Genomic DNA, 14987 nt, shown 5'->3' with positions numbered 1-14987 from the left:
AGTAGTATACAGTGGAGTGGAATCCAGGAGAATGAGGGTGACTAGTGGAGTGCCCCAGAGCTCTGTACTAGGGCCACTACTCTTTAATTTGTATATCAATGATATAGGAAAAGATTTATGATGGGATATTCAGTTGTTTGCTGAGGAGAGCAATAGTTGATAAAGGTGATCTAGATATCCTGCAGGATGATTTAAATAAATTGCCTTGTGGACAAAGGATAAAGATTGCAAATTGTATGGTTATGCACTTTGGATTGCAGGAAATTGATGAGGCTAGAGAACTGGGGATAATGGTGGACAGAGAATTGAGGTTCAGAGGACATATTGCTCTCTCTCTCTCTCTTGGATCTCCTCATGTCTGAGGACTCGTGACCTTCCTGATGATGCCTCGCCATTTCTTTCTCTCCTGTGCTTCTCTTATTGCTTGTTCTAGTTTAAGTGATTATTGATATTTGGTCAGTCCACCTATAGGATGATTTTCCTCTTTTTTTTCCCATACGGTTTACCCTGGATGATTATCTTTTCCAGGCAGTTGTCTTCCCTTCTACATATGTGTCCAAAATATTCCACTATTCTCTTGTCAATTATGTTTATCAGTCTTGTGTGGATATTCAGTTTTTTGAGGATACTTTTGTTTGTTCGTTTTTCTGTCCAAGATACTCTTAACAATCTTCTCCTGCACCAGAGCTCGAAGACCTCAATTCTTCTTCTGTCATTGTTCAAGATTCAGAAGCATAGAGAAAGATCGAATAAACTAAGGTTTCTACAAGCTTAAGTTTGGTCTTTTTGGAGATGTGCCTGTCTTTCCAGATCTTAGTTAAATCAGTCATCGTTTTCTTAGCTAGTGCTGTTCTTCTTCTTATCTCTTTTTTTACATCCATTTTTTTTTGTTATTATCACTGCAAGGTAATTGAAATTGTCGACAATTTCAATTCCTTCTACATATATCTCTTCTGCGTTGTTTAAAACCATTATTTTGGTTTTGTTTTGATCTATTCGTAAACCATGGCTTAAGCTTTTCCATTCTAATTGATTTAGGATGGATTTTAATTCCTGTTTTTGTTGCTATTATCATTGTGTCATCTGCGTATCATAGGTTAGTGATTGTTTGGCCACCTAATTTAGTGCCTCCATTCCACTTTTCTAGAGATCTTTTCATTATAGTTACGCTGTCAAGGTTGAATAGTAATGGTGAGAGTATGCATCCTTGTCTTGAACCTTTTTCAAATTGGAATGCAGGGGACACTAAGTTTTCAATTCTTACTGTTGCTTGATTTTGTTGATATAAGTTCTTTATAAGGGTTACTAGATGGTTTGGTATTCCTGATTCTTTCTTGCATGATGTCCCATAAAATATTCCATCTCATACAGTCAAAGGCCTTGGAGTAATCAATAAAGCATAGATAATGGCTTAAGTTGAATTCCCTTGCTTTTTCGATTATTTGTTGCAATCGTAGTAATCTTTCCTTAATGTGTAGTAAAATCTTGCTGGTATGTGAGATAAGGGCAATGGTGTGGTAGTTTTCACATTTGTTGCAATTGCCTTTCTTGTAGATGGGATAATGGTGGAACTAGTCCAGTCATTTTGCCATCTTTCAGATTTTGTTGCATAAATCATCATGTATCCAGTTGACTGCATTTTCTCCAAGGTTTTTCAGCATTTCAGCCAGTATTAGATCAGGACCTGGGGCTTTGTTATTCCTTAATTTTTTGATTGGCAAAATGGCTCAAAGATTACTTGTATGTTGAAAACATCCTAACAAGTAAAGATAGGAAAGTTTTTATCCCTCTTTATTATTATTATTATTATTATTATTATTAAACAAGACCTCATGGAGTCAAAGACTCATCTAGGAGGTCCTTTTATCTCACACACATCTCATCATACCGGGTCTTAAACACATTCAAACTCCTTGCAGACACCACACTCTCAGGCAAGGCATTCCAATCATTCACAACTCTGCACGAAAAAACCTGCCTCTCACTCCCCTACTCACACCCTCTTTATACAGTTTCCAGGGATGACCTCTGGTTCTCCCCTGATCTCCCACTATTCGCTGTAGAACTTCTCCACCATTGATCCTATAGCAACCCCTTACCAACTTGTAGGTCTCTATCATATCTCCCCTCTTCCTTCTCTCCACTAGTCTCTGCAAATTACATCTTTTCAATCTTTCCTCATACTCGACATTCCAGAGGTCAGAAATTACCTTAGTCAGTCGCCTTTGGACCCTTTCCAACATCTCCTCATCCTTCTGAAAACCAGGTGACCAAATCTGGGCACAATAGTCCATGTGTGGCCTAATCAAAGCCTTATACAATGGAACAAGAATCTCCCTACTTCTACACGTCAGTGTCCTCCTCATCATTCCCAGAAGTCTTTGTGTTGTCTTCACAATTTTGGCGATGTGACCCCTAAATTTTAGATCTTTATCCACTATCACTCCCAGATCTCTTATTTCCTCTACTTCCAACAATATATTCTTACCAAGCATAAATTCTGCATCCCATCTTTGTTTTCCAAATTTTAAAACCTTACATTTTGCAACATTGAACTCACACCCCCATTTGCTTGCCCAATCACTCAATTTATTCAAGTCTTCTTGCAAGGCCACAACATCTTCACTACTCTTTATGGTTCTTCCCAACTTTGCATCATCTGCAAACAACTGAATATCTCCATCCAAATCTTCGCCAATATCATTAATATACAAGTTAAATAGTAATGGCCCTAAAACAGATCCCTGAGGCACTCCACTAGTGACTTTCCTTTTCCTGGATATTGCACCCCCATACACAACTTGTTGATACCTATCAGATAGCCAGTCTCCAATCCAATGCACTAATCTAATATCCAACCCCATCTGCTCTAGTTTGACTGTCAACTTATCATGAGGCACTCTATCAAAAGCTTTTGCGAAATCCAAGTATATTACTGTGTATCCTTCTCCTCTGTCCAAGGAAGCAGTCACTTTATTGTAATAAGTAAGTAGATTACTAAAACACGACCTCCCTTTAGCAAATCCATGCTGTCCATCAAAGATTATACCATTGTTGTCAACCCAACTCTGGATTCTAGCTCTCACAAGCTTCTCCAACAACTTAACCACAACACCCGACACACAGATAGGCCTATAGTTTGATGCTTGAGTTCGATCACCTCCTTTATGAAGTGGCACAATCTTGCCCTCCTTCCACTCTTTAGGGACTTGACCAAGTGCAAGACTCGTATTAAAAAAATATGTCAAGGCAGGTGTCAACTCTCTGGCACATTCCTTCAGAATACGTGGTGATATATTATCAAGTCCCACAGCCTTATTTACATCTAGTTTACTCAACTCCCCAAACACCTCTTGCTCACTTACAGTCAGTCTCTCCTCCCCATCATCAACTGCTCTTAATCTCTCCATGAAGTCACATTCACAAGATTGAAAGATCTTTATGAACTGCTCATTAAGTATCTCCACCACACATTCTGCAACAGCTGTCTTTATACCATTTCCTCCAATCAATGTCATCCTTCCATAATCATTCTTTCTTTTGCTGGCTACATATCGAAAGAACTCCCTAGGATTCTTTTTAGCTTCATTAGCTAACTGCTGTTCATACCTCTCATTAGCTACTCTCACCAACCAAGTCACTCTCCTTGCCTGGTCTTTGTAGAACTCATGAAATTGGTTACTTCCACTTCTCTTATGCTGCCTCCACAATGCCCTTTTTCTCTGTATTGCATGCTTAATCTCTTTATTCATCCATCTCACACCTAACTTATTTAACCTTCTCACCCGTGGTATACATTTAGACATTGCATCCACTAAATATTTTTTGAAAATCCCCCAAGCTGCATTGATCTCTTTTCCAGCTAACTCCTCATTCCATGCTACACCTGCAAGCTGTCTCCTGAGCTCTTCATAATCACCCCCCTTGTAGTTCCACATATACCCTTTTTTCACAGGGGTCCTTGCACTGCTGGCAACCACCCAAGTAATCACCTCATGGTCACTTTCACCAATTGGTGGATGATTTGATACCTCATTGATAATTACATCCTCCGATGAGATGACCAAATCCAAGACCCTTAATCCTCTTGTGCCCTCTGTTACATACTGTCTGAGGTAGTTATCCCTCAAAAACTCAAGAAACTCATTTTCTTTACTTCCAGTTGCTATCTCTTCATTCCAGTCTATATTGCCATAATTAAAATCACCCATAATGATCACCCTTTTCTTATTTGCTTGGCTTATTTGACTATACATTTCACTATCACCACCATCCACATTACCAGGTCTATAACAACATCCCACCAAGTATTTGATTCTATTCACCTCTATCTCACACCATACTGCCTCAAAACCACTGGCCCCATTTCCCCCTTGCATCTCTACCTTGTATGGACATAACTCTTTCTCTATCATCAATAGCACTCCCCCTCCCTTTTTACCCCTTCTATCCTCACGAAACACATCATACCTTTCCATCTCTATTCCTGTCAGGATGTCATCCTCATCTAACCATGTCTCACTTATTCCGACAATCTCTGGGTGCACAGACGCAATTAGTGCAACCATTTCATCTGCCTTGTTTCTTATACTTCTAGCATTGGTATACAAACACAACAACTCATTTCTGGATCTACAGCTAGTTCCACTGATACCACTCACTCGATGTGATCTCTCAATGCTGGACTGGGGCCATTTCCCTTTCTGCTTCTTCATTTTAGAACCCTTTGCAATTCCATCTGTAATTTATATTGGTATGATTCGATGCATCTTGACTATAGTGCACAGATTTGGTCACTGGGTTTCTTGGGGCCAAGAGCTAGTACAGAAGATTCAGATATGAGTAACTAAATTGGTGACAGGAATGCTCACTATGAGGAATAGTTTGATGGTTTGTGGGTTACAAAGTTTAGTTGATAGACAGAAAAGAGGGAACAAGATAGAAACATTCAAGGTATTAACCGCTTAACGTGCCAATTGCGGTCGTTTTTCTGCCAATTGTTTGGGCAAGGATGATTTGCTGGATCAAATTCATCATTATATCGAAACAGTCGTGTATCGAAATAGCCAATACACGACTATTTCGTTTGTGAAATAGCCAATACACGACGTTAGCAACTTTTCTCGGCTGAAAGGAAATAGGCACAAGATTGTCTAGCGTCTATATTCAGTTGTATTTATATGTGAAATCAAAATTCAAAATGAATTTTGGTGAAATAAACAAAAGACGTGTCACAGATGTCTTTGTATGTTAAGGGGTTAAAGGAGATTCATAAAATTGATGAAAAGGAATTTGTTCAATATATGACAAATTGAAAACCAGGGGCTATTCATGAAAGTTGTGCTAGGGGTTTGCAGACCACACTTTTTGCACAGAGAGTTGTGAATGAGTGCAATGCATTGCCAGAATTAGTAGTGATTTCCATGACAACGAATGAGTTTAAGGAGAAGTCTGATAGGTTCTATGTGTATAATAGTTAGGTCTACCACGATGAGTTTGGTGACTCATCATGGGAAATCACCACTATTCTTCTGTTTATCTTCTGTCTATTAATTTTTGTTTGCATTTTTTGATTTTTTCTATTAAAAGTAATATTCAAAGTGTAAATTGACATATTTTTCCACTTATAAGTGACAAAATCATATCAATTTATTTATTAATTGATAATAAATTCTTGTTAATCTAGATAATTAACATGTGTTAAGTTGAATAGTATATCCACTTTATACACCAAAACAGAGTAAGAACAGATAACAAAGCAGACACCATTGGTCATAGTTACAGATAAATCAATGTATGCACATATAATTTCTTAATATATGGTTGTTGTTGTTTTTTTTTATGTTTCCTTGTTTCTTTCTTTCTAGCATGCGAACTATTAAATATCTATTATGGAAAGTAAAATCAGCATCACATAAGGATAAAAATCAAAAAATCCAAAAAATGAAAGAATATGTAACTTATGTAATGGTTGCTGTTCACACTGCTGCAGAAATCTTGAATCCAAGCACTTCAATGTAATACAATATTATCTTATGCAATAATGATTTTGAGAACTCTTAATTCATGTATTTTAACAATTGCTCTTTTGACTGTTCAGCACAATGCAAGAATGTATAAATAAAAAATAATTTTATCCTTTTAAATAAGCGTGATGGTTTATATTTATATGGTTTGCTTTAAGTAGGTGAATTAATCTTATTGGAGACCTAAAATGACTTGAAAAGTTTCCATGGTTTTATGTACAAAATAAAAGATTTAAAAAATTCTTGAGCCCACTCATGGTGCTGATGTATTATGATGAAAAGAGTTTACAACTTTTCATGGGTTTTATATAACTTATGCATAACTTAACTAGATTAAAGTGTCTTCAAATATTAGTGAAAATATAAATGCTGAATATACTAAAATGAGAAACTGATAATAGTGAGTACACATCTTGTAAATGGTCTACTGGCATCTCATAAGATGGATGAAAATTTTTTGCAAAGTAACGAGACTGTCCTACTAAATATCTGTAAATGAAAAATTGCCTTTGATCATTGTGATCATCTTTCAAGTTTTGTTTCATAGGCTCCACGACTTTTTTCACTAGTGTTTTACTACAAAACATGAATTCCATCGTCTTTTGAGATTACAGAAATAATTTTCTATCAAGTTGTGTGAGAATCATTGACTCATATTTATTGATTCTAATGAATGAAATTGTAATCACTTGAGGGAGGTCTCTGATTTTGAAACAGAAAGAAGGGAGGAAGAGGACAAGGTCATGTTACAGGATAAAATCTTTTTTGCTAATGTGCTCTCCATAAGACTTCTCGAACCATCTTTGCAGAAACATTATTCACATCCAAATTCCCAGCCAAAATCCATCTTATGGTCTCTTTTGCTGATACAGTTCTTATTCTTGCAAGCACCATTTGAGTTCGCTATAGCAAAAACTCAATAATCTTCAGAAACATGGTTAGTATTTTACTAATGTTAGAAATTTATTTTCTTGAGTTTTGCTAAAATTTTGATATTCAATCTCTAATAATAATAACGATAATCATATGATGGTACAATGGATGTGAGTCCCCTTTACGGGGAGATATGGCACCATCTCAGTCCCCCCCAAATTTTATCCAGGCTCCGGAACTGGCATAGCTGACGAATCAGGCCTATGGCTGGGTCAGTGTTCCTGACTGTAATCCGTGTATGTTCACATGGCCGGTTTGCCTGCTTGCGGGATGAAAAACATCAGATAAACTGGTGGAAAAAACCCCTTCTGTTCATGCCCAAGACCAGCTAACTTGGCTATGGCCAAGGAAGATCCTTAAGCTCCTCACGTCTTCGACGGGAATCGAACCTAGGATGCTCCTTCCTCAGGCACATGGTTGTGAAGTGCATAGCCACTAGGCTAACCGCGCGGACTATTCAATCTCTATTTTGCCTATTTTCAACCATATGTCACTCATTTCTAACAGCAGATTTTGAACAAAATCTAAACTAAAAGCAACATGTTATACTATTTCAGTCTTTGCATACTTTATTGTAATCCATTCCACTCAACCCATCATTCTCTGCATTAAAAAAAATTCCTCACTCTTATACAATTTCTAGGGGATGACCTCTTGTTTTTTTTTCTCTGTTCTATGTATGATCCCTTCCATATTCTGATAAAACTTGCTCACCTAATCATGTCACTCTCTTCCTTAACCTAATCAGCAAGTTCTGAAATTTATATTTCAACAACCTTTTTCATGAGCAACATGTAAAACTCCTGATTGATAGTTATTACTCATTCCTGGATCCTCTCCAGAGTTCCTCATTACAGAAAAAATCATGCAACCAAATTGGCGGATAAATAGTTCACGTGTGATAGGATCAGGGTCTTGCATTGGCACTCACTTCATCTTTATGTATCAGTTCATTGTCTTCCTTATCTTAGCAGCAATACACCAAACTTCATAACTATTGTCATGTACCCTTTGAACTCAAGTTCTGTCCCCCTCCCCCTGCCAGATCATAAATCTCATCCAACTCTTGGAGCACAGCTCCATCAATACAGTGCATTTCTGCATTCTAAACTGCAAATTATTATTATTATTATTATTAAACAAGACCTCATGGAGTCAAAGACTCATCTAGGAGGTCCTTTTATCTCACACACATCTCATCATACCGGGTCTTAAACACATTCAAACTCCCTGCAGACACCACACTCTCAGGCAAGGCATTCCAATCATTCACAACTCTGCACGAAAAAAACCTGCCTCTCACTCCCCTACTCACACCCTCTTTATACAGTTTCCAGGGATGACCTCTGGTTCTCCCCTGATCTCCCACTATTCGCTGTAGAACTTCTCCACCATTGATCCTATAGCAACCCCTTACCAACTTGTAGGTCTCTATCATATCTCCCCTCTTCCTTCTCTCCACTAGTCTCTGCAAATTACATCCCTTCAATCCTTCCTCATACTCGACATTCCAGAGGTCAGAAACTACCTTAGTCAGTCGCCTTTGGACCCTTTCCAACATCTCTTCATCCTTCTGAAAACCAGGTGACCAAATCTGGGCACAATAGTCCATGTGTGGCCTAATCAAAGCCTTATACAATGGAACAAGAATCTCCCTACTTCTACATGTCAGTGTCCTCCTCATCATTCCCAGAAGTCTTTGTGTTGTCTTCACAATTTTGGCGATGTGACCCCTAAATTTTAGATCCTTATCCACTATCACTCCCAGATCTCTTATTTCCTCTACTTCCAACAATATATTTTCACCAAGCATAAATTCTGCATCCCATCTTTGTTTTCCAAATTTTAAAACCTTACATTTTGCAACATTGAACTCACATCCCCATTTGCTTGCCCAATCACTCAATTTATTCAAGTCTTCTTGCAAGGCCACAACATCTTCACTACTCTTTATGGTTCGTCCCAACTTTGCATCATCTGCAAACAACTGAATATCTCCATCCAAATCTTCGCCAATATCATTAATATACAAGTTAAATAGTAATGGCCCTAAAACAGATCCCTGAGGCACTCCACTAGTGACTTTCCTTTTCCTGGATATTGCACCCCCATACACAACTTGTTGATACCTATCAGATAGCCAGTCTCCAATCCAATGCACTAATCTAATATCCAACCCCATCTGCTCTAGTTTGACTGTCAACTTATCATGAGGCACTCTATCAAAAGCTTTTGCGAAATCCAAGTATATTACTGTGTATCCTTCTCCTCTGTCCAAGGAAGCAGTCACTTTATTGTAATAAGTAAGTAGATTACTAAAACACGACCTCCCTTTAGCAAATCCATGCTGTCCATCAAAGATTATACCATTGTTGTCAACCCAACTCTGGATCCTAGTTCTCACAAGCTTCTCCAACAACTTAACCACAACACCTGACACACAGATAGGCCTATAGTTTGATGCTTGAGTTCGATCACCTCCTTTATGAAGTGGCACAATCTTGCCCTCCTTCCACTCTTTAGGGACTTGACCAAGTGCAAGACTCGTATTAAAAAAATATGTCAAGGCAGGTGTCAACTCTCTGGCACATTCCTTCAGAATACGCGGTGATATATTATCAAGTCCCACAGCCTTATTTACATCTAGTTTACTCAACTCTCCAAACACCTCTTGCTCACTTACAGTCAGTCTCTCCTCCCCATCATCAACTGCTCTTAATCTCTCCATGAAGTCACATTCACAAGATTGAATCCCGGCAGTTATTGATGTCAAAGCAAACAAACCCACATCTGTCTAAGCTAAGCATCTTATGTTAAATTCCTGAAGGAATTTAACATCAACATCAGGAAATAAGGAACATGAGATCGATAATGGATAAAATCTGAAATTTTGCAAACACGCTGCTAAAACTCTGATGACATCACAACAAATTATGACAACAATGTGAAACACATTGACATTTAGAGGAGGTTATGGTTTCCATTGTACAAAGCCTTCATCAACCTGCATTTATAGTGCTATGTGCAGATCTGGTTAACTGGCTTTCAAGAGAATGAGAATATATTGAAAAGAATATATAACATGACCTTAGTCATTCCAGAGAAGAATGACTAAGGTCATGTTAGGTCTCTTGAATGTTGAATATAAAAAGGGGAAATGCCATTTGCAGAGCTTCATTTTGCATGCAACGATCAGGCCACATATGGATTGAACTGATTGAGGAAATGCAGTTTGCGATCGAAGGGGTTACTACCAGATTAATATGGAAGAAATATTTCACAGAATGAGGTGAGGAGGAGAACAAGATGCCATTCTTGGAAGCTATATAAGGACAGTGGGAGCAAGGGAGCAAGGTGTAGGATTTATGCATGGAGAGCAGTGGAGTGATTGGAATGGGTGTTTTATTATTATTATTTTACCTGAGTGTTATCTGAGAGTATGATGCATTTAAAGCACAGCTTGATGCCTTATATATGTGACAGTGAGACCTCCCACAATGACTGTTTTTACTCCACGGGGATCTGACGATAACAATAAAATCATTACATGTAGTGGTGTCTTTCATCTCCATCCTGAATGGGCATAATTCTTCTGCTATCAATAACCATATAGATAGTCCCACATATAGACCGTACACCATATAGATAATCCCACATATAAACTGGCCCAGCATTTAGCCAAGTCGCTTGCCCCCCTTACTGGCAACTCCTCTACTTTTGTAAAAAATTCAATCCATTTCAAAACACTGGTTGAAAATCTAATCCTAAAAGATTCAGATATAATGGTTAGTTTCGATGTCACCTCCTTATTTACCAATGTACCACTTATAGACACTCTTGATTTAATCAAGTCTAAATTTCCCCCAGATATTTTTGAATTATTTCAATTTACCATGAATGCAGGTTACTTTACATGGGGGGGGGGGGATTCTACAAACAGATTAATGGCACTGCTATGGGTTCCCCCCTCTCTCTCTCCCCCCTGTTAGCAAATTTTTACATGGAACACTTTGAAAATAAAGTACTTACCACAGCTACATACAAGCCACAAGTGTGGTTACGCTATGTAGATGATGTGTTTGCCATCTGGCCCCATGGACAAGACACTTTGGATGCCTTTGTCACCTACCTAAACAGCCAACACCCCAAAATTCACTTCACAGCAGAAAAAGAATCAAATAACTGTTTACCATTTCTTGACACATTAGTCACCCACCTTTCAGATGGATCACTATCTTTTTCTATTTACAGAAAGCCTACACACACACACACACACAGGAAGATACCTACATAAACAATCACATCATCATCCAGTCCAACAGTACGGCATTTTAAAAACACTTACACACACACACACACAGCCAGAGCCATTTGTTCTAACGATACAGCTCTGACCACTGACCTCCAATACCTATGTTGTACGTTCTTAGCCAACGGCTACAATCCCTACAAAATAGATAAAATAGATAAAATGGGCCACTACATAGGCCCATTACTCTTCCCTCCCCTAGTACACAAGAATACAACATGACCATTTCTATTCCCTATATCCGAGGTACATCGGAAAAGATAGCCAAAGTATTGTTGAAACATGGCCTTCGCACCACTTTCAAACCTCATGTCAAGCTGGCAACTCTGATCCGCTCGCCTAAGGATCAACTTCACCCTTTAGCATACCCAGGAGTGTATGAAGTTCCGTGTGACTGTGACTTGGCCTATTATGGGCAAACAGGAAGATCAGTGAACATCTGCCTGGAAGAACATGAAAGATACATTCACTACTATTACTATGGCAAGTTGGGACTGGCAGACCATGCTTTGGACATTCCTTCACACAGGATTAGATGGAGGGAAAACGAATGTGCTATTTAGGAGTCGTTATAGATCTGAAAGATTATTTTTTGAGTCAGCAATGGCTTTGAAGAATTCTCCCAACCTTAACAAATATGGTTGCATTAATTTGCCAAAAATTTGGGAGACGATTATCCTAAGAAAAACTCCTGGATAACTGCTGTTTTTTTTTTTTTTCGTTATAGAGGGTGCCAAAAATAGGACTTTAGATCTTTTGTCTTTTGCAATTATATTGTTTCACTCACTCACTGTCGCGTTTACAAGTGTGTTGTGCTCTGATGATGCCGAGTTGAAAATCAGCGAAATATAAGCGTTAATAAAACATCTTTGTAATAAAAGTGTTTGTGGTGTTGTTAATACTGTGAAAAATAAGTCATGAATAACCATAAACACCTAAGCTTATCTGTTAGATCAATAACCATAATTCCCCCCCCACACACACTTCTTTTTCCTTATTCTCTTTGGAGAGTCTTTTTGCCTCTATTTTCTTTTCCTGCCTAGTACATAGTCCTCAGTTAACCAAGTTTTGTTTATGTCAATAATCTTTGGGCAGCCAGACCCATCAATGCCTTGGCATCCTCTATTTTGATACTAACTGCATTGGTATATATATAAACATAACAGTCCTACTGTGTTGATGCACTCCTATGCTTCACAACATCCATGGTCTTGTCAATCTTCCCTTCCCACCACTTCTACACTTCTCCAGATGTGGCCAATCTCACTCTGTTTAAGAATATTCCAAAATATTTCTTTAGTTTTAGTACATCTATGATACACCTCTCAATTCACTCTGACTACTTATTCCCTGCTTATCTGACCCCTTCATTATCATATATTCTTCCTCCTATTCTCTGATAACCTGCCTCTCATTCTTCTTGATTTCTCTCTCTCTTCCTCCATCAAAAACATTCATTTCAATGGCCATAATGAAATCCATTAAAACGAATGCTGAAGTTGAAAAAATCAAAGTTGAAAGTTGACCCCATCTCTCTTAAACCACTTCAACTTTCATTTAAATGCATTCCATCAATTCATAAATTGCACATCTTTTATCTACAATTGCATTTCTCTTTTTCTTCAAATATTATCACCAGATCTCTAAAGATTCAAATAATCATCGTTAAATATTTTCTCTCTCTCTCTCACTCACACACACTTCATTGAACCATACCTTCAACCTAATCACACCATCTTTCCCACATTAATCTGGCAAAAACTTTACCAAGAAACTCGACAACACCTTGATCACATTAAGGGGTATCAGGTCTCTGGATGCACATATCTGGATCACAGGATGTGCATACAGTATATATGCACATCCTGTGATCAAATTTGTGCAGAGTAACCCATATGTAACCTGATCAAAACCATATACAATAGAACCATCTCTTCTTTACTTCATCATCACCACAGTGCTGGAATGATACTATTATCAGAGTTCTCACACACTGATAATCCCATTCTCTTCACTCATCCTCCGAATTCAAAGATCTTTTTGCATTCTTATGCATATATAAAAATAAGTTTCACAGCAGCTCGACTTTTTTCATACTACTGACTTGCATTGACTAACGAGTACCATTTTAAAACTTTTTACTGCTAATAGAAAACACTATAATATAACTTACATAAACAATATTTAACATAAAACTACAAACCATTCTTTGATCTACAATTAAAAATGTAAGCACAAGAATCACATAACCTCACAACAGAATATTTAAACACATTCCTCAGCACACATGATGCCTATTTACCATCCTGATGCTGTGCTATTATTTTGATGGGAAAATGGTGAAAGAATGGGTTTAATTTATTGTCATTGACCTTTTTTTGTTCATCAATTGCATTTCTCTTGTTCTTCAAATTATTGTTATTATCACTAGATCTTCAAAGAGATCTTACTATGCTGTTTATCTTTATGCTATCTGAAACATTAAAGAATATAAATGCTATATTAATGCTTGATTAACCTTAGATAATTTACCCTTTCTCGTAATGTGACTCTCACCCATGAAAGGTGTTGTAAATTTGTCATTATTACCATGAATTAGTTAAGATTATATAATCCAGAAACCTTGCTCTAAAAACAAACACAGTACTTTTTCAAGTCACTTCAAGCCTCTAATAAGCAGGTGGCAATCTCATACTGAACAATGATAAAAATCATCTACCACCTAAGGACTTTCACCAGTATCTATTCCACAGTGGGCTCTGAAACCATTACCAGCTAATTAGAAAATCACAAACACCATCTATTTGGCTAACCAGACTGGCAGTTCACCATAAGTTGAATTTATACACAGTCTGTTATTAAATTATTATTGTGTGCAATTTCCACGGAGTTCATGACTCATCACAGGAGGCTGCTGCAACCAAATGCACTCCACCTATTTCACCCATTCCACTTATTAAACATATTTTTTATTCTCTTAGTTGGCTGTGTTCTCAGACTGGTTTTCCTGATTTTTTGTGGGATGATAAATTCAAATTTCTGGGAGAAAAAATATGTTGAGGATTTTCACTGACAGTATAAAAAACTAATAATTAAATACAACTTCTAATGTTAACTTTTATTTAGAAAATATTAAAGATGAGACATTACATTTAGATTTAACACTTTATATGAACAGCATCTTAAATGGGAATACAATTGCAAAAAATTGTTAGGATGACAACGATAAAAAAAGATGTTCTTCTGCTTCCTGCAGCAAACTGCAAGCATATTCCTGTCCTATAAGATTAAACAAAAATTATGTTGTATGAAGAATTTACAGGCTTTCTATCTATATACATATATATGAAAGATTTTTATCCTGCTCACTTTGCCTCATAAACCATTAACAATGCAGTGACCAGTGGCGCACTCAGGATTTAATCTTGGAGGGGGCCGAGCGCTCAGGATTTAACCTTTGGGGGGGGTGCCCCTGAGTTGAGTAGACGTTTTGCGAATACACACTACACATCGCATACAACCTATAACTGAGCATCTGCAGTGATCTCTAATTCATAAGTAGCACACAACATAAATAAAAAAAATGAATTTTAATTAGGAAAAGATTTTTGGAAATTTTTCTAGTGTTTTTTCCTTTTCTTTGGGGGGATGCCCAGGCCCCTTGCCCCCCACCCCCCGCATCTGGGTGCACCACTGGCAGTGACAATGCGATGCAGAAG

At 37.6% G+C, this 14987-nt stretch overlaps 2 protein-coding genes across 2 annotated transcripts in view; one reads left to right on the top strand and one right to left on the bottom strand.

The window, feature by feature from the left end:
* LOC150102299 (putative N-acetylated-alpha-linked acidic dipeptidase) overlaps positions 1-6087 on the top strand; it is a 52601-nt gene extending 46514 nt beyond the window's left edge. Inside the window, exon 4 of the mRNA XM_090398620.1 lies at positions 5868-6087. Coding sequence (XP_090254746.1) covers positions 5868-6021 — 154 coding nt within the window. The 3' untranslated portion in view covers positions 6022-6087. The remainder of the gene's footprint in view (positions 1-5867) is intronic.
* Positions 6088-13737: 7650 nt separating this feature from the next.
* Positions 13738-14987, bottom strand: part of LOC150102297 (disintegrin and metalloproteinase domain-containing protein 10-like) — a 66531-nt gene continuing 65281 nt past the window's right edge. The window contains exon 7 of the mRNA XM_090399552.1: positions 13738-13741. Coding sequence (XP_090255678.1) covers positions 13738-13741 — 4 coding nt within the window. The remainder of the gene's footprint in view (positions 13742-14987) is intronic.

This window comes from Typopeltis vanoorti, chromosome 10 (genome assembly GCF_054136105.1).
Source record: "Typopeltis vanoorti isolate ZY-2024b chromosome 10, IOZ_Tvanoo_1.0, whole genome shotgun sequence".
Classification (NCBI taxonomy): Eukaryota; Metazoa; Arthropoda; class Arachnida; order Uropygi; family Thelyphonidae; genus Typopeltis; species Typopeltis vanoorti.
The sequence above is the reverse complement of the archived record's forward strand: the minus strand, read 5'-3'. Positions and strand labels throughout refer to the sequence as shown.